We start from the raw sequence: 21,052 nt of genomic DNA, 5'->3' as shown, positions 1-21,052 counted from the left end.
GCCTCAGTTACCTCATCTGTAAAATGGGGATGAAGACTGTGAGCCCCCCGAGGGACAACCTGATCACCTTGTAACCTCTCCAGGGCTTAGAACAGTGCTTTGCACATAGTAAGTGCTTAATAAATGCCATTATTATTATTATTATATATACGAATCGATTCGGCCGGGAGAGAAGAGGTGGTGGTGGTGGTGGGCTTTCCCCCGGCGGACCCTCCCCGGTGTAAACAGTTACACGCGTCCTTGCCGGATTCCGGGCCAAGCCAGGCGGCACAGTCCAGGCTCGGAGGCTCTGGTCTTTCCGTGCCGCCCTCGGAGGTGGCTGGATCCCTCTCAAGGCCCTACTGAGAGCTCACCTCCTCCAGGAGGCCTTCCCAGACTGAGCCCCTTCCTTCCTCTCCCCCTCGTCCCCCCCTCCATCCCCCCATCTTACCTCCTTCCCTTCCCCACAGCACCTGTATATATGTATATATGTTTGTACATATTTATTACTCTATTTATTTTACTTGTACATATCTATTCATTTTATTTTGTTAGTATGTTCGGTTTTGTTCTCCGTCTCCCCCTTTTAGACTGTGAGCCCACTGTTGGGTAGGGACTGTCTCTATACGTTGCCAGCTTGTACTTCCCAAGCGCTTAGTCCAGTGCTCTGCACACAGTAAGCGCTCAATAAATACGATTGATGATGACTGTCTCTATACGTTGCCAACTTGTACTTCCCAAGCGCTTAGTCCAGTGTTCTGCACACAATAAGCGCTCAATAAATACGTTTGATTGATTGATTGATTGACTGATGGGCTCCCGAGGCGGGGGCGGGAAAGCCGGCTGACCGCATTCCTGACCGATGCGTCAGGCCCCGCGAGGGCCGCCGGGACTTGTAGGCCCCGCCGCCACCCTAAGTACTGGGGTGCGCGGGCGCGCTGAGCGCGAAGGCCGCTGGGAGTTGTAGTCTCCGCGGGGGAGGGAAAGCCGGCTGACCGCATTCCTGGCCGAGGCGTCAGGCCCCGCGAGGGCCGCCGGGACTTGTAGGCTCCGCCGGCGACCTAAGTATCGGGGTGCGCGTGCGCGCTGAGCGCGAAGGCCGCTGGGAGTTGTAGTCTCCGCGGGGGAGGGAAAGCCGGCTGACCGCACTCCTGGCCGAGGCGTCAGGCCCCGCGAGGGCCGCCGGGACTTGTAGGCTCCGCCGGGGACCTAAGTATCGGGGTGCGCGTGCGCGCTGAGCGCGAAGGCCGCTGGGAGTTGTAGTCTCCGCGGGGCACGCCCCCCCTGCTTCGGAGCTGCGGGCCCGAGGCTGGGTGATTGATGGGCGCCGAGCGGGGCGGGGCCGGGCCACAATCCCTATTAGTTGAGAGCGGCGCTGCTCGGTGCAGGTACCCTGCTGGGGGTGGGCCAGGGTATCCTTGCCCCCCGGCCGGTGTGAAGCCCCTTCCCCGCCGGAGAAACTGAGGCCGGGAGTCTCTGCCCCCCCGCTGTCTGTCCCAGAGCCGGGAGAACTACGAGTGCCAGGATGGCGGCGGGGGAGCGCTCCCCACCTGTGGCCCTGTAAAACCTGCTTACTGCGCCCGTCCCGCAGCCGGACCCGGAGCCCCGGAACCTCGGAGAGGCTCGGAACCGGCACCGGAGGCCGCCCCCCAGCCCGGGATTTAGCCGGACCCCCGGACCTCGCCTCTGCGCGGTAAGTCCGGCTTAAGGGGTGGTGGGGCTACGAGTGTTTGAACGCCTGGGTCCCCGGGCGGGGGGCGAGGGGCTCCCGCAGGGCGTCCCCGCCCCGGGGTGAGGTCGGAGGGGAGCGAGGGGGCACAACCGAGGCCCGAGCCCGGGGAAAGGCGGGCGTGCCTGCGCTCCTCCTAACGTATAATTAACTAAGCGTCCGACCAGTCCGACCGGCGGCGCGTCGAAGCCAGGCTGTCCCCAACCCTTACACACACACACACACACACACACACAAACAGATCCCCGGGGCTACCGACCCTCCCCGGCGACCAGGTCATCATCATCATCAATCGTATTTATTGAGCGCTTACTATGTGCAGAGCACTGGACTAAGCGCTTGGGATGTACAAGTTGGCAACATCTAGGGACAGGCCCTACCCAACGGTGGGTTCACAGTCTAAAAGGGGGAGACGGAGAACAAAACCCAACAGACTAACAAAATACAAGTAGAGTAAATAAATATGTACAAACATATATACATATATACAGGTGCTGTAGGGAAGGGAAGGAGGTAAGATGGGGGGGATGGAGAGGGGGACGAGGGGGAGAGGAAGGAAGGGGCTCATCATCATCATCATCATCAATCGTATTTATTGAGCGCTTACTATGTGCAGAGCACTGTGCTAAGCGCTTGGGAAGTACAAATTGGCAACATATAGAGACAGTCCCTACCCAACAGTGGGCTCACAGTCTAAAAGACTGTGTCCGTGTGGGCTCACACAGACTGTGTCTGTCTCACCCAGACTGTGTCTAAAAGACTGTGTGGGCTCAGTCTGGGCGGGCCTCCTGGAGGAGGTGAGCGCTCAGCAGGGCCTTGAAGGTCCGGCCCCACCAACCAGAGTGGGGAAATCGGGGGCGGAGGGCCCTCGGCCGGGCATTTCAGGGGTCAGGATTCGGAGGGCCGGCCGGGTTGCCCAACCGAGTCACAAGCTTGGCATGGGCCCCGTCCCCTCGGGGTGACCAGGGGAGCGAGTAAGGGGGTGGGGACAGCCGAGGCCCTCCCGGGTGGGGCCATCCCGCCCTCTCTCTCTCTCTCTCTCTCTCTCTCTCTCTCTCTCCTTCACCTCCCCGTGTTCTTCACACCAGGACCAGCGGCGTCGGATGGGTGAGGGCGAGGGGCACCGTCGGACCCCTGAGTCCGGCCGGCCGGGTCCCCAGCCCTCGTGGCTTCGGGGCGAGACAGGCTGGACGCTTATTAACGGGGGAGGGATCATCAAAGGGAGCCGTCTGCGGCCCCCACCAAGAGGGGGAAGATAGCGGAGGGAAGGGGAACCTGTCTCTCCCCCCCACTGAGCGACGCCTCGGGGCCCGGGCCAGCGTCGCCGACACTTTCCCAACCCGAAACTGGGAATCGCGTCGTTGCGGCGGCCCCGCCTTCCCAAAACCTCCTCCCGGGAGGGGCCACAGACGGGACACTAGGCGGGACGAGGAGGGCCAAAAGGTGGGGGTCCCCTCCCCTCCCCATCCCGCCCCACGCGGAGACCTCTTCAAGGCCGAGGCCCTCCCTGCCGTCTGGTTTCACCGCCCCCGGTTCCCTCGGACGCTGGTCACAGTGACCGTGGGCTGCGGAAAAGGGGGCACCGGGGGGAGGAACGAGGGCTGAACCTTTAATAATGGCATTTAATTAAGCACTTACTACGTGCAAAGCACTGTTCTGAGCGCTGGGGGGGTACAAGGTGATCAGGTTGTCCCACGTGGGGCTCCCAGTCTTCATCCCCATTTTGCAGGTGAGGGAACTGAGGCCCAGAGAAGTGAAGTGACTTGCCCGAAGTCACACAGCTGACAAGTGGCGGAGCTGGGATGTGAACCCCAGACTCCAAAGCCCGGGCTCTTTTCCACTGAGCCACGCTGCCTCTCTTTCCTGCCTTGGAAGACTGGAATACAGTCCCCGCGACTTAGACTGTGCGCCTCGTTGTGGGGCAGGGACTGTGTGTGACCTGATTACCTCGCCTCTACCCTAGAACATAAGTACAGTGCTTGGCACAGAGTAAGAGTTTGGCAGATACCGCGATCATCATCATCATCAATCGTATTTATTGAGCGCTTACTATGTGCAGAGCACTGTACTAGGCGCTTGGGAAGTACAAATTGGCAACATCTAGAGACAGTCCCTACCCAACAGTGGGCTCACGGTCTAAAAGGGGGAGACAGAGAACAAAACCAAACGTACTAACAAAATAAAATAAATAGAATAGATATGTACAGTGTACATTATACATGATAGATATGTACAGTGTACATTATACATACATAGTATATTATATATACTATATTATCATTATAGTTGTAGCTATTATTACCTCACTTCTGAGAGACAGACATACACATGTCTCTCTCTCTCTCTCTCTCTCTCTCTCTCTCTCTCACACACACACACACACACACACACACACACAACACAACACACACACACACATATATCTCTATATTGAGAGCGAACCACGAGGGGCCGGATCTGCCGGAACGTGTCGCATACCGGCGGGCTGAGCTCAGCGCGGGGCGAGGCGGGGCCGGGCCGCACCCGGACGCCTCCACGACAGTCACTCAGTCAGTCCTATTTACTGAGCGCTCACGAAGGGCGGGCCACTGTGCTAAGCGCTTGGGAGAGTGCAATTTGTTGCCAATCTGTACTTCCCAAGCGCTTAGTACAGTGCTCGGCACACAGTAAGCGCTCAGTAAATACGCTTGATGATGATGATGCAACAGAGCAGTAAACAGACATATTCCCTGCCCTTACAATCTAGAGGAGGGAAGGTTGCAGTCGGGGGGGAGGTTACAGCCCAGAGAGAAAAGTTTATCATCATCAATCGTATTTATTGAGCGCTTACTATGTGCAGAGCACTGTACTAAGCGCTTGGGAAGTACAAATTGGCAACATATAGAGACAGTTCCTACCCAGCAGTGGGCTCACAGTCTAAAAGGGGGAGATAGACAACAAAACCAAATGTACTAACAAAATAAAATAAATAGAATAGCTATGTGCAAGTAAAATAAATAAATAGAGTGATAAATATGTACGAACATAGTTTAGAGTCTAGTGTGGGCAGCTTACAGTCTACAGAGGGAGTTAACAGTCTAGAGGGGGGAAACTTACAGTCTAGAGGGGAAAGCTTAGAGTCAAGGGCCGGGGGAGCTTACAACCTGAAAGGAAAAGCTTAGAGTGTGGGGTGGGAAGTTTACAGTCTTGAGGGGAAAACTTCCAGTCTAGAGGGCCGAGCTTCCAGCCTGGAGGGGAAAGCTTCCAGTCTAGAGCAGGCGCTTACAGCTGCAACCTGGCCTCCAGTCTAGACGGGAATCTCCCGGAACCGAGACCGGAGAAACTCCGGTGCCCTCAGTCCCTGGCGACGTATCCCCGTCTCTCTCCCGCCTTCCAGGGTCCCAGGCCCGCCCCGGCCTCAATCAATCAATCAATCAATTGTATTTATTGAGCGCTTACTGTGTGCAGAGCACTGTACTATAAGCGCTTGGGAAGTACAAGTTGGCAACATATAATAATAATGATGGCATTTGTTAAGTGCTTACTATGTGTAAAGCCCTGTTCTAAGCGCTGGGGAGGCTACAAGGTGATCAGATTGTCCCGCATGGGGCTCACAGTCTTAATCCCCGTTTTACAGATGAGGTAACTGAGAGAAGCTAAGTGACTTGCCCAGGGTCACATAGCTGACATAGTACAGTGCTCTGCGCACAGTAAGCGATCAATAAATGCCAGCGCTTAGAAGAGTGCTTCGCATGTAGTAAGCACTTAAAAAATACCATCAAAAAACCCCCAAATAAATACGATTGAATGAATTGTATTTGAGTGACTTGCCCATGGTCACAGACAAGTGACAGACAGTCCCTACCCAACAGGGCCTCACCGCCCTTCCCCACTACAGAGTGGGGGGGCGGGGGTTGGGGGTCCGGACCCCCGGGGGTTGGCCGGCCGGCAGTCCGTCCATCCGTCGGTCAGTCTGGGGGGGGCAGAGGTCAGGAGGCCAAGGTCACCCACCTGCCGCCCCGGGGCAGAGAGGACGGCGCTGTCACCGTGCCCCACCCCCGCGAAACCGAGCACCCGGAGCCCGCCCCCTACCTGCCGCGACGGTGCGGGGGGGGAAACTGAGGCAGGGAGCGGTGGCGGGACTGGTGCTGCCGGCTGAGTGAGGGTGGCGAGCCCGGGGGCTCTGGGTGCGGATTCGGCGGCGGCCCGGTCCGGCCAGAAGCCCCATCCCGGCCTCCCGTTCGGCCCATCGGGCCGGGGCAGGCAGGGGAGGGGAGGGGGCTCGGCCGAGAGGCGCCTCTCACCGGCACGGCCCCTCCGTCTCCCCCGCAGGTGACCTGGCACCGGCCCCGCCATGGACGGCGAGAGGCTGCCCAGCGCCCGAGACCTGTTGGACATGAATTTCCAGTGTGAGCGAGCGAGCGCGGGTGGAGGGGGCGGGGGGCTTCCTTCCCCGCGGCTGCTCCCCCCACCCCGCCATCCCCTCTGACCTGCCCCCTGCCCCCCTCTCAGCCCTGGCCATGAAGCACATGGACCTGAAGCAGATGGAGCTGGACACGGCGGCGGCTAAAGTGGACGAACTGACCAAGCAGCTGGAGTCCCTGTGGTCCGACAACCCCACGCCGCCCCCTCCCTCGCAGGCCGGCGTCGCCCCGAGGGTGAGTGCGGCCCCGTCCCCACCGGGCCGGGCCCCTGGCCCCCGGACCCCTGGCCCCCGGACCCCTGGCGAGGCCTCGGCCGGAGCCTTCGGGTGCGAGCCGCCGTTTCCGTCTCCCCGTCTGCAGCTGAGCCGCTCCAGCCCCGGCCCCGGCCCGGACCACGGCAGCCGGCCGCCTCCGCCACGCAGCCGGCCCCCCGACGGCTCCGATCCCACCCCGGCCCTGGCCCCCTACAGCCCGCTGTCCCCCAAGGGCCGGCCCGCCTCCCCAAGACCCTCCATCTTCCTGCAGCCCGAGACCTTCCCTACCCTGGGCCGGGCCCCATCCCCCCGCCCCGGGGCCGTGGCCCTCCGCTCGGCTGGACCCCTGGACCACCCCGGGGCCGCCGCCTTCCGCCCCATCCCCTCCCCGCAGTACCTGTCCAGCCGCGCCGCCTCCCCGCGGCTCGGGCCTTCCCACGCCGACGGCCCCGGCCCGCAGATCTTCTTCCCGGACCGCGTCCCCTCACCCCGACCGACCCCGTCCTCCCCGTTCGACGGCTCCCCGCCCGCCGGAGCGGCCAGCGCCTTCGCCCCGCTCCGGGCTCAAGGTGACAGAAGCCGGGAGGGACGTCGGCCAAACGTGGGATGGAGGGAGGACGGCCAAGGGTGGGATGGAGGGAGGAGTAGAAAGAGTGGGATGGAGGGAGGAGGGCCAAAGGTGGGATAGTGGGATGGAGGGAGGAGGAGGAAGGGTGAGATGGAAGGAGGACGGCCAAGGGTTGGATGGAGGGAGGAGGGCAATGGGTGGGATAGAGGGAGGAGTAGAAAGAGTGGGATGGAGGGAGGAGGGCGAAAGTTTGGGATAGTGGGATGGAGGGAGGAGGGTGAAAGTTTGGGATAGTGGGATGGAGGGAGGAGGGTGAAAGTTTGGGATAGTGGGATGGAGGGAGGAGGGCAAAGGGTGGGATGGAGGGAGGAGGAGGGAGGACAGTGTGGGCAGGGGTAGAGGCGCCCACTCTCACTATCATCCCAATCCCCTCCCGCCCCCTGCCCTGCCCCTCCCAGACGACCTGACCCTCCGGCGGAGACCCCCGAAGACCTGGAATGAGTCCGACCTGGACCTGGTGTACGAGAAGAAGCCGTCACACAGCAGCAGCTACGAGCGTGAGGGCTGGGGCCGGGCCAGGGGACACAGTGGGTCTGGGGGCCGCCCCTAGCCCCACCCTCGTCCCTCTAACCTTGCCCCGGGACCCCCCCCGCAGGTCTGGATGTCTTCGGGGGGCTGCGCCAGGTGCCCCCGGGACTGCAGTTGTCACCGTGGCGGGAGTCCAGCCTGGATGGGGCCGGCGGCCCCGGGAAGGTGAGGGGCGCCCTGGGGGGTGGGAGCGGAGGTCTTTCCGGGGGACGGGACCACCCCGGGGGCTCTGGGCCCAGTCCAGCTCAGCTCTGGGCCGAGACACTGGACCTCCGCTCTCCTCCCGCCCCCCAGGACGGCTTGACCAGTTCCACTCTGCCCCGGAATTACAAGGTGTCTCCGTTGGCCAGCGATCGGAGACCGGAACCGGGGAGCTACCGGCGGTCTCTGCCCCCCGGGCCGCCGGGCACCCTGCCCCGGAGCTGGCAACCGGCCTCTCGCATCCCCATGCCCCCCGCCAGCGCCCCGGGCCGGGCCCCCCGTCAGCGCCCCATCCCCCTCTCTATGATCTTCAAGCTGCAGAACGCTTTCTGGCAGTACGGGGCGGCCACGGCGGGGCCCCCCGGGTCCCCGATCTTGAGCCGGGTCCTGTCCCAGTCCCAACCCGTGTCTCAGCCCCAGCTCCCCGCTCAGCCCCAGGCCCAGCCCCAGCTCCCCCCTCAGCCTCAGCCCCCTCCTCAGCCCCAGCAGCCCCAGCCCCCTCCTCAGCCCCAGCAGCCCCAGCCCCCTCCTCAGCCCCAGCAGCCCCAGCCCCAGGCTCCAGCCCCTCAAGTCCTCCCACCAGGTCGGGCCGTGGGCGTTGAAGGTGAGTTAATTCCTTTCAGTCAGGGAGGGATGGTGGCCGCGGGAAAATGAGCGCGCCCAGGGTGGTGGACGTGGAGGTCCCCCAGTCCTCCCCCAAAGACCATCTCATTCCTTCCTCCACCTCCACGCGGGGCCCACCCCCACCCCCGGCTTCCCTCAGTGAGGGGAAAAACGGTCCACCCGCTCCCCTGAGTCAAGCACCGTGGGGGCCCCGAGTCCTGCCTGGATCCCGCTTACTGTAGCCCTTCCACCCTCTGTCTCCTCGGGACATTTAGACTGTGAGCCCACTATTGGGTAGGGACTGTCTCTATGTGTTGCCAATTTGTACTTCCCAAGCGCTTAGTACAGTGCTCTGCACATAGTAAGCGCTCAATAAATACGATTGATTGATTGATTGACATTTTAGTGGTTGGGGGGCAGGGGGAAGCCAGCAGGCCCGGGGGAGGGACCACCAGGAGACCCCCTTCCTCCCTCCCTCCCTCCCTCCCTCCAGAGGCCGCGAAGGCCGCCGAGCCGCTGGCCGACGCAGAGGCCGAGCTGGAAGGTCTCTTGCTGCTGCCGGTCAGCGAGGGGCCCGAGGCCGAAGAGGTGCCGCGGCCGCTGAGCCCCACACGGCTGCAGCCGGCGCTGCCCCCCGAGGCGCAGACCCTGCCCGAGCTGGAGGAGGTGGTCCGGGTCCTGGCCGACATCCCCCGGCCCCTCAAGCGCCGCGGCTCCATGGAGCAGAGCCCCGCGCCCGCCCTGCCCCCCACCCACAAGAAGCAGTACCAGCAGCTCATCAGCCGCCTCTTCCACCGGCAAAGTCACCGCCAGGATCCGGGCGGCGCCGCCGCCGCCACCGGGCCCGACCCCGACCTCGGCCCCATCAACGAGGGCGCCGAGGCCAAGGCCCCGACCCCGGCCCCGCCGGCGCCCACCCCGCCCCCCACCCCGCCGCAGCTCCTCCTGCCCGAGCCAGCCGCCCCCCAGAGCCCGGTACGTGTCTGCCAGCATCCCGCGCCCGTCCCTCCGTCCCTCCCTCCCTCGCCCTCGGTGAGTAGGCCGTCTCCCGGGCCGGCGGGCGGGAAGAAAGCCGGGGCCCGGAGGCGGGCAGCCGGACCACCCGCTGACCCCGCGCCCCTGCCCCAGGAGACCCGCTCGGTGCTGCGCAAGGCCGGCTCCCCGCGGAAGAGCCGCCGAGCCCGGCTCAACCCGCTGGTGCGGCTGCTGGACGCCGCGCTGACCGGAGAGCTGGACGTGGTGCAGCAGGCCGTCAAGGAGGTGAGTGCCGGCCACAGGGGCCTCCCAAGGCCGACCCCGTCCCCCGACCCCACTGACCTCCTGTCGCCCCACCCCCTCAGATGAACGACCCCAGCCAGCCCAATGACGAGGGCATCACGGCACTACACAACGCCATCTGCGGTGCCAATTACAGCATCGTGGACTTCCTCATTGGCGCGGGAGCCAACGTGAACTCGCCGGACAGCCACGGCTGGTGAGGCCATCCGGCCCCGGGGACGCGGGGCTCCTGGGGAGTGTGTGAGTGAGAGAGAGAGAGAGAGAGAGAGAGAGAGAGAGAGAGAGAGAGAGTGTGTGTGTGTGTGTGTGTGAGTGTGAGTGGGGGGGGCGGTGGCTGGTGAGATACCCCACCCCTCGGGACCACAGGGCTGCAAGACTCATCACTCTCCCCACCTTCAAAGCCTTATTAAAACACATCATCTCCAAGAAGCCTTCCCTGATTAAGACCTCATTTCCTCTTCTCCCACTCCCTTCTGCGTCACCCTTGCACTGGGATTTGCCCCCTTAATTCAGCCCCACACCACTCACGTATCTATCCTTAATTTATTTATACTAATGTCTGTCTCCCCTTCTATCATCATCATCATCAATCGTATTTATTGAGCGCTTACTGTGTGCAGAGCACTGTCCTAAGCGCTTGGGAAGTACAAGTTGGCAACATCATCATCATCATCATCAGTCGTATTTATTGAGCTCTTACTATGTGCAGAGCACTGTCCTAAGCGCTTGGGAAGTACAAATTGGCAACATATAGAGACAGTCCCTACCCAACAGTGGGCTCACAGTCTAAAAGACTTCCAGACTGTAAGCTCATTGTGGGCAGGGAATGTGTCCACCAACTCTATGTTGTACCTTCCCAGGCAACTTGTATCTGTCCCGGCGCCTAGAACAGAGCCTGGCGCATAGTGAGCGCTTCATCAATACCATTTTTTTTTTAAAAAAAGCTTTTAGTACGGTGCTCAGCACACAACGAGCGCTCGATAAATTCGTTTGGTTGATTGATTCCCGGGCTCCGCCCCTCCCCCAGGACCCCGTTACACTGTGCCGCCTCGTGCAACGACACGGCCATCTGCACGGCGCTAGTCAAGCACGGAGCCTCGGTCTTCGCCACCACGTTCAGCGACGGCGCCATGGCAATCGAGAAGTGTGACCCATACCGGGATGGCTACGCCGACTGCGTCACCTACCTGGCAGGTGCGCGGGCCCCGAGAACCCAAGGGTCAGGCTCACCCCTCCCTCAGCCCCTCGGCACTTATGTCCAGATCCCCCATTTATTTATGCAAAAACACATTTTGAGAAGCATTGTGGTTCAGTGGAAAGAGCACGGGCTTTGGAGTCAGAGGTCGTGGGTTCAAATCCCGGCTTCACCAATTGTCAGCTGTGTGACTTTGGGCAAGTCACTTTAATGGGGATTAAGACTGTGAGCCCCCCATGGGACAACCTGATCACCTTGTAACCTCCCCAGCGCTTAGAACAGTGCTTGGCACATAGTAAGCACTCAATAAAAGCCATTTTCTAGTCTGTGAGCCCACTGTTGGGTAGGGACCATCTCTATATGTTGCCAACTTGTACTTCCCAAGCGCTCTGCACACAGTAAGCGCTCAATAAATACGATCGATTGATTGAATATTATTATTATCAATATAATAACGGTGGTATCTGTTAAGCGCTTACTATGTGCCAAGCACTGGGGGGCATACAAGGTCGTCAGGTTGTCCCACGTGGGGCTCACAGTCTTAACTCCCATTGTACAGATGAGGGAACTGAGGCAAAGAGAAATGAAGTGACTTGCCCAGGGTCACACATCTGACAAGGGGAAGAGCTGAGATTAGAACCCACGCCCTCTGACTCCCAAGCCCAGGCTCTTTCCACTGAGTCACGCTGCTTCTCTAGTATGTGTTCCCCACTCTAGGCTCCGAGCTTGCTGTGGGCAGCAAATGTGTCTGTTATGTTGTTGTATTATACTCTCCCAAATACAGAGCTCTGCGCCCAGTAATCAATCAATCAATCAATCATATTTATTGAGCGCTTACTGTGTGCAGAGCACTGTACTAAGCGCTTGGGAAGTACAAGTTGGCAACATATAGAGACAGTCCCTACCCAAGTGGGCAGGAAGCACTCAATAAATACAATCATCATCATCAATCGTATTTATTGAGCACTTACTATGTGCAGAGCACTGCACTAAGCGCTTGGGAAGTACAAATTGGCAACACATAGAGACAGTCCCTACCCAACAGTGGGCTCACAGTCTAAAAGATTGGGATAGCCACATCAATCAATCGATCTTATTTATTGAGTGCTTGCAGAGCACTGTACTAAGCGCTTGGGAGAGGACGATCACATGCCCTGCCCACAGTGAGCTTTTACAGGGTAGGGGGGACCCCAATCTAGAGCCCCATCGCCTCGTGCTGCCCCTTGCTTCTGTTCTCCGTCCCGCCCCGTCCCCATGCCCTTCGTTGCCCCAACTCTTCCTGGCGCCCCGTTCCCGCCGCGCCCCGTGGCCGGCCCCTGACCCCGACACGCGTTGCAGACGCGGAGCAGAGCCTGGGGCTCATGAACAACGGGGCGGTGTACGCGCTCTGGGACTACAGTGCCGAGTTCGGGGACGAGCTGTCCTTCCGCGAGGGCGAGCCCGTGACCGTCCTGCGGCGGGACGGGCCCGAGGAGACCGACTGGTGGTGGGCGTCGCTCTACGGCCACGAGGGCTACGTGCCCAGGAACTACTTCGGGGTGAGCGAGGGCAGGGCGGCCCACGGAGGGATGGGGGAGGACGGGTGATCTCCGAGGTGGGTGTGGGGGGACAGCACGGAAACCTGGGGACCTTCCGTTAGGGATCAAAGGGGCGATCGGACACCCGGCCTCTCTTTCTCCCTCCTGCCTCAGCTATTCCCCAGGGTTCGGCTCCAACGCCACAAGGTGTAAACCAGGATCGTCGGCGCTTCCTCATCCTGCTGCGGTCACACGCACGGACCGAGCATCTGGCTCAGACTGGGTGGCCGGAGCATCCCCCTTCCCCCCAATGCGCCCCTCCGTTTTATTCTTCGTCAATAAAAAGTGCCTTCAATCAATCAGTGGTATTTATTGAGCACATAGTGTGTGCAGAGCATCATCATCATCATTGATTGAGCGCTTACTATGTGCAGAGCACTGTACTAAGCGCTTGGGAAGTACAAATTGGCAACATCTAGAGACAGTCCCTACCCAACAGTGGGCTCACAGTCTAAAAGGGGGAGACAGAGAACAAAACCAAACATACTACCAAAATAAAATACATAGAATAGATATGTACAAGTAAAACAGAGTAATAAACATGTACAAACATATATACATATATACAGGTGCTGTGGGGAAGGGAAGGAGGTAAGATGGGGGGGATGGAGAGGGGGACGAGGGGGAGAGGAAGGAAGGGGCTCAGTCTGGGAAGGCCTCCTGGAGGAGGTGAGCTCTCAGTAGGGCCTTGAAGGGAGGAAGAGAGCTAGCTTGGTGGATGGGCAGAGGGATTGGGGGCATTCCAGGCCCGGGGGATGACGTGGGCTGGGGGTCGATGGCGGGAAAGGCGAGAACGAGGCCTAACGGTGAGGAGATTAGCGGCGGAGGAGCAGAGCACTGTACTAGAGAAGCAGCGTGGCTCAGTGGAAAGAGCCTGGGTTTGGGAGTCAGAGGTTGTGGGTTCTAATCCCGGCTCTGCCACTTGTCAGCTGTGCGACTTTGGACAAGTCGCTTAACTTCTCTGGGCCTCAGTTCCCTCATCTGGAAAATGGGGATGAAGACTGTGAGCCCCATGTGGGACAACCTTGATTACCTTGTATCCCCCCCCAGCGCTTAGAACAGTGCTTGGCACATAGTAAGCACTTAACAAATACCAACATTATTATTATTAGGCTTGGGGAGTACAGTACAACAGACAATACAATACAACAATAGGAGCGTTTCCTGCCCACAGCGAACTTACAGTCTAGGGAGGCGGAGACAGACGGGTCGCGTGCCTTTTGTGTCGTCGATAATTCGAGGGAGAACGGTGACAAAACTGTTTAGAAAGGGCAGTAGAAGAAGCGTTTTCCTCGGTGCACGGGGGGCCCGAAGGCCCGGGTGGTCAGTGGGAGCTCGCTTTCATTCATTCATTCAATCGTATTTATTGAGCGCTTACTGTGTGCAGAGCACTGTACTAATCAATCAATCAATCAATCGTATTTATTGAGCACTTACTGTGTGCAGAGAACTGTACTAAGCGCTTGGGAAGTGCAAGTTGGCAACATATACAGACGGTCCCTACCCAACAACCGACTCTCAGTCTAGAAGGGGGAGACAGACAACAAAACAAAACATGCGGACAGGTGTCAGGTCATCAGAATAAATAGAAATACAACTAGATGCACATCATTAAGAAAATTAATAGAATAGCAAATATGTACAAGTAAAATAAATCTGGACAAACATATATACAGGTGCTGTGGGGAGGGGAAGGAGGAGAGGAAAAGGGGGGTTCAGTCTGGGAAGGCCTCCTGGAGGAGGTGCACGGGCGCAGGCGGAGCTGACCTGATTGAGAACAAGCTGCAGCCCGCTGTTGGGTCGGGACCGTCTCTATATGTTGCCAACTTGGACTTCCCAAGCGCTTAGTACAGTGCTCTGCACACAGTAAGCGCTCTTCTAGACTGTGAGCCCGCTGTTGGGTAGGGACCGTCTCTGTACGTTGGCAACTTGTACTTCCCAAGGGCTTAGTACAGTGCTCAGCACACAGTAAGCACTCAATAAATACGATTGAATGAATGAATGAATAAATGCGATTGAATGAATGAATGAATGCCACACCACGTGGTCGGACCCCGTAGGACCAATTTCAGAGGCTCCTCCAAAGCCACTAGGTCTTGCGGCCCTGACTGAGAATAAATCGTGGCCCCGCCTTCTCTTTTTTTTTCTTTTTACGGCCTGTTTTAAGCGCTTACTATGTGCCAGGCACGGTATTAATAAGTGGGGTAGATAATAATAATAATGATGGCATTTGTTAAGTGCTTACTACGTGCAAAGCACTATTCTAAGTGCTGGGGAGGATACACGGTGATCAGGTTGCCCCACGTGGGGCTCACAGTCTTAATCCCCATTTTACAGATGAGGGAACTGAGGCACAGAGAAGTGAAGGGACTTGCCCAAAGTCACACAGATGCAAGCTAATCAGGTTGGACACAGTCCATGTCCCACATGGGGCGAACGGTCATAACCCCCGTTTTACGGATGAGAAAACAGGCACAGAGAAGTTAAGTGACTTGCCCTGGGTCACCCAGCAGACAAGTGACAGAGCGGAATTAGAACCCGGATCCTTCTGACTCTCATTAGGCTCTATCCATTAGGCCACGCTGCTTCTCTTTTTCCTCCACCCTGCTCTACTGCTACTAACAATCCATCCAACAATCCATCTACCAACAACCCATCAATCCATCTTCTAGACTGTGAGCCCACTGTTGGGTAGGGACCATCTCTATATGTTGCCAACTTGTACTTCCCAAGCGCTTAGTACAGTGCTGTGCACACAGTAAGCGCTCAATAAATACGACTGATTTGTGTTTATTGGGTGCCTACTGTGAGCTGAGCACTGCGCTGTGTTTGAAAGAGTACGGTGTAATAATAATAATAATAATGATGGCATTTATTAAGCGCTTACTATGTGCAAAGCACCGTACTAAGCGCTGGGGAGGTTACAAGGTGATCAGGTTGTCCCACGGGGGACTAATAATAATAATGATGGCATTTATTAAGCGCTTACTATGTGTAAAGCACTGTACTAACCGCTGGGGAGGTTACAAGGTGATCAGGTTGTCCCACGGGGGACTAATCAATCAATCAATTGTATTTATTGAGCGCTTACTGTGTGCAGAGCACCATACTAAGCGCTTGGGAAGTCCAAGTTGGCGACATATAGAGACGGTCCCTACCCGAAGGCGGGCTCACAGTCTTTTACTATTATAAATAATATAATAACGATGGTAACGACAGTAATAATACTAACACAATCGTCATCTCTTACTAGGCACGTTCCCTGCCCACAAAGTCTAGAGGGGGAGAGAGGCCTTAAATTGATCACAAGTGCCATGTGGATGAAGTGACTATTAAGTGCTTTAAAAAGGTCCACTTGTCACTAGCGTCCAAGAAGCCTTGGACCCTCTCCCGGCCGTGCGACCTGAGCGAAGCGAATCTGATTAAAAATGCATCAGGGCAAGTCACTTAACTTCTCTGTGCCTGTTTTCTCATCCATAAAACGGGGGTTTTATTATTATTATTATTAGAATTATTTTTCCCTTCAAGTGACTCAATGGGGCGGATCTGATTAAGAATGAGAACCGGATGGGTGCACATTCTCTGCCTTTTGGGTCTCTGGAGGAAGCCTTTGACGATGCCGTGGCCTGAGTCAAGGGGACCAGGTGGACTAGGTTGGCAGGGAACCGCAGTCAGGTCAGCTCTCTGACCCCTTTTCATTCATTCAATAGTATTTATTGAGCGCTTACTGTGTGCAGAGCACTGTACTAAGTGCTTGGAAAGTACAATTCGGCAACAGACAATCCCTACCCAACAGCAGGCTCACAGTCTAGAAGGGGGAGACAGACAACAAAACAAAACAAGTAAACAGGCATCAACAGCATTCATTCATTCATTCAGTCGTATTTATTGAGCGCTTACTGTGTGCAGAGCACTGTACTAAGCGCTTGGGAAGTACAAGTTGGCAACTCTAGAGACGGTCCCTACCCAACAGCGGGCTCACAATCTAGAAGGGTGAGACAGACAACAAAACAAGTAAACAGGCATCAATAGCATTCATTCATTCATTCAGTCGTATTTATTGAGCGCTTACTGTGTGCAGAGCACTGTACTAAGCGCTTGGGAAGTACAAGTTGGCAACATCTAGAGACGGTCCCTACCCAACAGCGGGCTCACAGTCTAGAAGGGGGAGACAGACAACAAAACAAAACATATTAACAAAATAAAATAAATAGAATAAATATGTACAAGTAAAATAAATAGCATGAAAATAGATAAATAAAATTATAGATATATGCACATCATTAATAAAATAGAGTAATAAATATGTACAAATATACACAAGTGCTGTGGGGGAGTGGAAGGGGGTAGAGCAGAGGGAGGGAGTCGGGGCAATGGGGAGGAGAGGAACAGAGGAAAAGGGGTGGCTCAGTCTGGGAAGGCCTCCTGGAAGAAGTGAGCTCTCAGCAGGGTTTTGAAGAGGGGAAGTTGCTTCAAAGGAGCTGCTGCTACCATAGGACTCCCACCCCAGGACTCTCCGCCGCAAGGCCCCACGTGCCCTGCAAAAAGGGGGTCTCAGCTGAGAAAATCCCACAGTTAGGACCTCACTCGCCCCCGACCCCCTTTGCCGATGGGATGGACCTGATTGGAAATGCTTCGTGATTAGCAACCCTCTGCCGTGTGGTTCGAAGGGGGTGAACCTGATTGAAAACGAGGAGCGATCGGGCTCTCCCTCCCGCCGGGAAACTGGGGAAAACTTCTCAGCCGCACGTCCTCGGTGGAACGGGCCTTTGGGATAACGAACCCCGAAAAGATAGCCAGTCATTCATTCGACTGTACTTATTGAGCACTTACCGGGTGCAGACCACTATACTAAGCGCTTGGGAGAGAACAATAAGCTGATACATTCCCTTCCCAAAACGAGCTTTTCCAGCCTCTCCGGTTGGCTCGTCCTGAGCGAAGTTGTGTTCAGAAAGATCTAATCTAATCCCAGCTCTGCCACTCGTCTGCCGTGTGACCTTAGGCAGGTCACTTCTCAAGTCTTCAGTTACCTCATCTGTAAAATGGGGATTAAAACAGGGAGCCCCACGTGGGACGTGGACTGTGTCCAACCTGATTAGCCTGTGTCTGCCCCAGCGCTTAGTAGAGTAGCTGGCACACAATAAGCGCTAACAAATGCAATTAAAAAAAAGAGCTGCGATGAGGTTCATTCTCACCTTCCTTCTCCATTGAGAGACCTGTATATATGTATATATGTTTGCACATATTTATTACTCTATTTATTTATTTATTTTACTTGTACATATCTATTCTATTTATTTTATTTTGTTAGTATGTTTGGTTTTGTTCTCTGTCTCCCCCTTTTAGACTGTGAGCCCACTGTTGGGTAGGGACTGTATATGTTGCCATTTTGTACTTCCCAAGTGCTTAGTACAGTACTCTGCACACAGTAAGCGCTCAATAAATACGATTGATGATGATGATGATTGAGAGGCCAATTCATCCTACCCCACCATCAGATTGAGCCTAAGGGACCTGATGGCAAAAGATCTCCAGCCAAACTCCCCCGGGCTTCTCTTCTCCACCTTCCAGAGGCTTTTTAGCGCTTTGTGATCACATCATCCCCGATAAGCCCTCCGTTAGCCATGGCAGACCCTGGGACCCCCGCCCCCCAACAGGATTGGTTTTCATGGACAATTATTGTTTTGGTTTTTTCACGGTATCTGTTAAGCGCCTACTATGTGCCTGGCACTGTACTAAACGCTGGGGTAGATACTGGCTAAGCAGGTTGGACACAGTCCTGGTCCCACATGGGGTTCATTCAATCATTTATTGAGCGCTTACCATGTGCAGAGCACTGTACTAAGCGCTTGGGAAAGTACAATACAACAATAAACAGTGACATGCCCACAACGAGTTTACAGCAAAGGGGACTAGGTTCACAGTCTTAATCCCCATTTTTCATATGAGGTAACAAAGGCACAGAGAAGCAAAGTGACATGCCCAAGGTCACACAGCAGAATATAATGAGTAATCATGATAATAATAATTGTGGTATTTATTAAGCGCTTACTATGTGCCTGGCACTGTATTAAACGCTGGGGTAGATACTGGCTAAGCAGGTTGGACACAGTCCTGGTCCCACATGGGGTTCATTCATTCAATCATATTTATTGAGTGCGTACCACTAAGCACTTGGGAAAGTACAATACAACAATAAACAGTGACATGCCCACGAGTTTACAGCATAGGGGATTAGGTTCACAGTCTTAATCCCCATTTTTCATATGAGGTAACTTAGGCACAGAGAAGCAAAGTGACTTGCCCAAGGTCACACAGCAGAATATAACGAGTAATCATGATAATAATAATTATGGAATTTATTAAGCACTTACTCTGTTCCAGGCACTGTTCTGAGCGCTAGGATAGATGCAAGTTAATCAGGACTCCCATCGGTCTCACAGTATAAGTAGGAGGGAGAACAGGTATTGAATCCTCATTCTGCAGTAGAGGTAACAGAGGAAGAGAGAATTTAAGTCAATCAATCAATCAGTTAATCAAAATCAATCGTATTTATTGAGCACTTACTGTGTGCAGAGCACTGTACTAAGCGCTTGGGAAGTACAAGTTGGCAACATATAGAGACAGTCCCTACCCAACAGTGGGCTCACAGTCTAAAAGGGGGAGACAGAGAACAAAACCAAACATATTAACAAAATAAAATAAATAGAATAGATATGTACAGGTTAAATAAATAGAGTAATAAATATGTACAAACATAGATACATATATACAGGTGCTGTGGGGAAGGGAAGGAGGCAAGATGGGGGGGATGGAGAGGGGGACGAGGGGGAGAGGAAGGAAGGGGCTCAGTCTGGGAAGGCCTCCTGGAGGAGGTGAGCTCTCAGTAGGGCCTTGAAGGGAGGAAGAGAGCTAGCTTGGCGGATCAACAATCGTATTTATTGAGCGCTTACTGTGTGCAGAGCATTGTACTAAGCGCTTGGGAAGTACAAGTTGGCAACATAGAGAGACAGTCCCTACCCAATAGTGGGCTCACAGTCTAAAAGACCGTGCAGAGGGAGGGCATTCCAGGCCCGGGGGATGACGTGGGCCGGGGGTCGATGACAGGACAGACTGAAGTGACTTGCCCAAGGTCACACAGCAAGTAAGTGGGAGAACCAGGATTAGAGCCCAGGTCCTTCTGACTCCCAGGACAAGGCTCTACCTACTAGGCCACACTGCTTCCCATCAATAATGGGTTAAGGCCCACTATTTTCTTCACCTGCGAGAGGCCTCGCATCCTTTCCGGACTACGTGTCCTTAGAGAAACAGTCTTTATTGACAATGAGCTGCGGTTAAGATGACTCTCTCCTTTCCCCTCCAGTGAGGGCTCCCAGAGGCTCCGAAACATGTGACCGGGTTTGGTCAAACCGGTTTGAGAAGAGCGGCATTGGGCGTGCTTTCCACCCTCCACATCCCGAGACCTTCCAGCCTACGGAGACCACGAGTCCACAATTAGGGGACCTGACTGGGAAGAAAGGAGCATCTCCGCACCTCCTCCCTAACCATCATCATCATCATCATCATCAATCATATTTATTGAGCGCTTACCATGTGCAGAGCACTGTACTAAGCGCTTGGGAAGTACAAATTGGCAACATATAGAGACAGTCCCTACCCAACAGTGGGCTCACAGTCTAAAAGGGGGAGACAGAGAACAAAACCAAACATACTAACAAAATAAAATAAATAGAATAGATACGTACAAGTAAAATAAATAAATAAATAAATAGAGTAATAAATATGTACAAGCATATATACATATATACAGGACAAACATATATACACATGGTCCCACATGTGGGCAAGTCACTTCACTTCTCTGGGCCTCAGTTACCTCATCTGTAAAATGGGGATTAAAAGTGTGAGCCCCCTGTGGGACAACCTGACTACCTTGTAACCCCCCCCCACCAGTGCTTGGAACAGTGCTTGGCACATAGTAAGTGCTTAACAAATGCCATCATTATTATTATTATTATCGGCTGTGTGACCTTGGGCAGGTCACTTCCTTCCTTCCTTCATTCATTTGATCGCATTTATTGAGCGCTTACTGCGTGCAGAGCACTGGACTATGCGCTTGGGAAGTACAAGTCGGCAACATATAGAGATGGCACTTCTCCGGGCCTCAGTGACCTCATCTGTAAAATGGGGATTAAGATTGTGAGCCCCACGTGGGACAACCTGATGACCTTGTATCCCCCCAGCACTTAGAACAGTGCTTTGCACATAGTAAGTGCTTAACAAATACCACTATTATTATTATTATTATTAACCCACCCCACCCCCCAAAGCTTAGTAGCTCTTTCTGAGTATCCAGAGCAAAGCTTTCCCAAAAGTTTGCTCCCTGTCCCCTCCGCAAAGACTCCCACACATGAGGATCCCATATCTGCTCTCCCTCCTACTCGGCCTGTGAACCCCACGTGGGACCTGATTATCTTGCATCTACCACAGCGCTTAGTACAGTGCTTGATCAGTCCATCAGTTGATGGCACTGTACTAAGCACTTGGAAGAGCCCTCTACAGCAGGGCTGGCAGACACATTTGCGGCCCACAAGAAGAAGCAGGGTGGTCTAGTGCACGGGCCTCGGAGGTCAGAAGGACCTGGGTTCTCATCCTGACCATGCCACTTGTCTGCTGT

The 21,052-nt window shown here is 55.4% G+C and overlaps 1 protein-coding gene across 3 annotated transcripts; it reads left to right on the top strand.

The window, feature by feature from the left end:
* Positions 1-1,339: 1,339 nt before the first annotated feature.
* On the top strand, positions 1,340-12,671 carry PPP1R13L (protein phosphatase 1 regulatory subunit 13 like). Of its 3 annotated transcripts, XM_038767596.1 has the most exons (13): positions 1,340-1,672; positions 6,020-6,096; positions 6,200-6,345; positions 6,472-6,934; positions 7,392-7,490; positions 7,589-7,686; positions 7,816-8,326; positions 8,819-9,357; positions 9,454-9,585; positions 9,666-9,799; positions 10,631-10,797; positions 12,137-12,336; positions 12,490-12,671. In XM_038767596.1, exons 2-13 carry the CDS (start codon positions 6,042-6,044, stop codon positions 12,526-12,528), a joined length of 2,583 nt encoding a protein of 860 aa, XP_038623524.1. In that variant the 5' UTR covers positions 1,340-1,672; positions 6,020-6,041; the 3' UTR covers positions 12,529-12,671. The 3 variants fall into 3 exon arrangements, with proteins under 3 accessions (XP_038623524.1, XP_038623523.1, XP_038623525.1); XM_038767595.1 differs by having other exon boundaries at positions 8,819-9,585; XM_038767597.1 differs by lacking the exon at positions 1,340-1,672 and having other exon boundaries at positions 6,025-6,096; positions 6,200-6,934; positions 8,819-9,585.
* The last annotated feature ends 8,381 nt before the right edge of the window (positions 12,672-21,052 follow it).

Source organism: Tachyglossus aculeatus, chromosome 26, assembly GCF_015852505.1.
Source record: "Tachyglossus aculeatus isolate mTacAcu1 chromosome 26, mTacAcu1.pri, whole genome shotgun sequence".
NCBI lineage: Eukaryota > Metazoa > Chordata > Mammalia > Monotremata > Tachyglossidae > Tachyglossus > Tachyglossus aculeatus.
The sequence above is the reverse complement of the archived record's forward strand: the minus strand, read 5'-3'. Positions and strand labels throughout refer to the sequence as shown.

Coding starts and splice junctions, on each gene's coding strand:
- PPP1R13L (XM_038767597.1), top strand. CDS start 6,042: ATGGACGGCGAGAGGCTGCCCAGCGCCCGAGACCTGTTGGACATGAAT. Junction 7,491..7,588: donor ACACAGCAGCAGCTACGAGC/GTGAGGGCTGGG, acceptor CCCCCCCCGCAG/GTCTGGATGTCTTCGGGGGG. Junction 12,337..12,489: donor TGCCCAGGAACTACTTCGGG/GTGAGCGAGGGC, acceptor CTCCTGCCTCAG/CTATTCCCCAGGGTTCGGCT.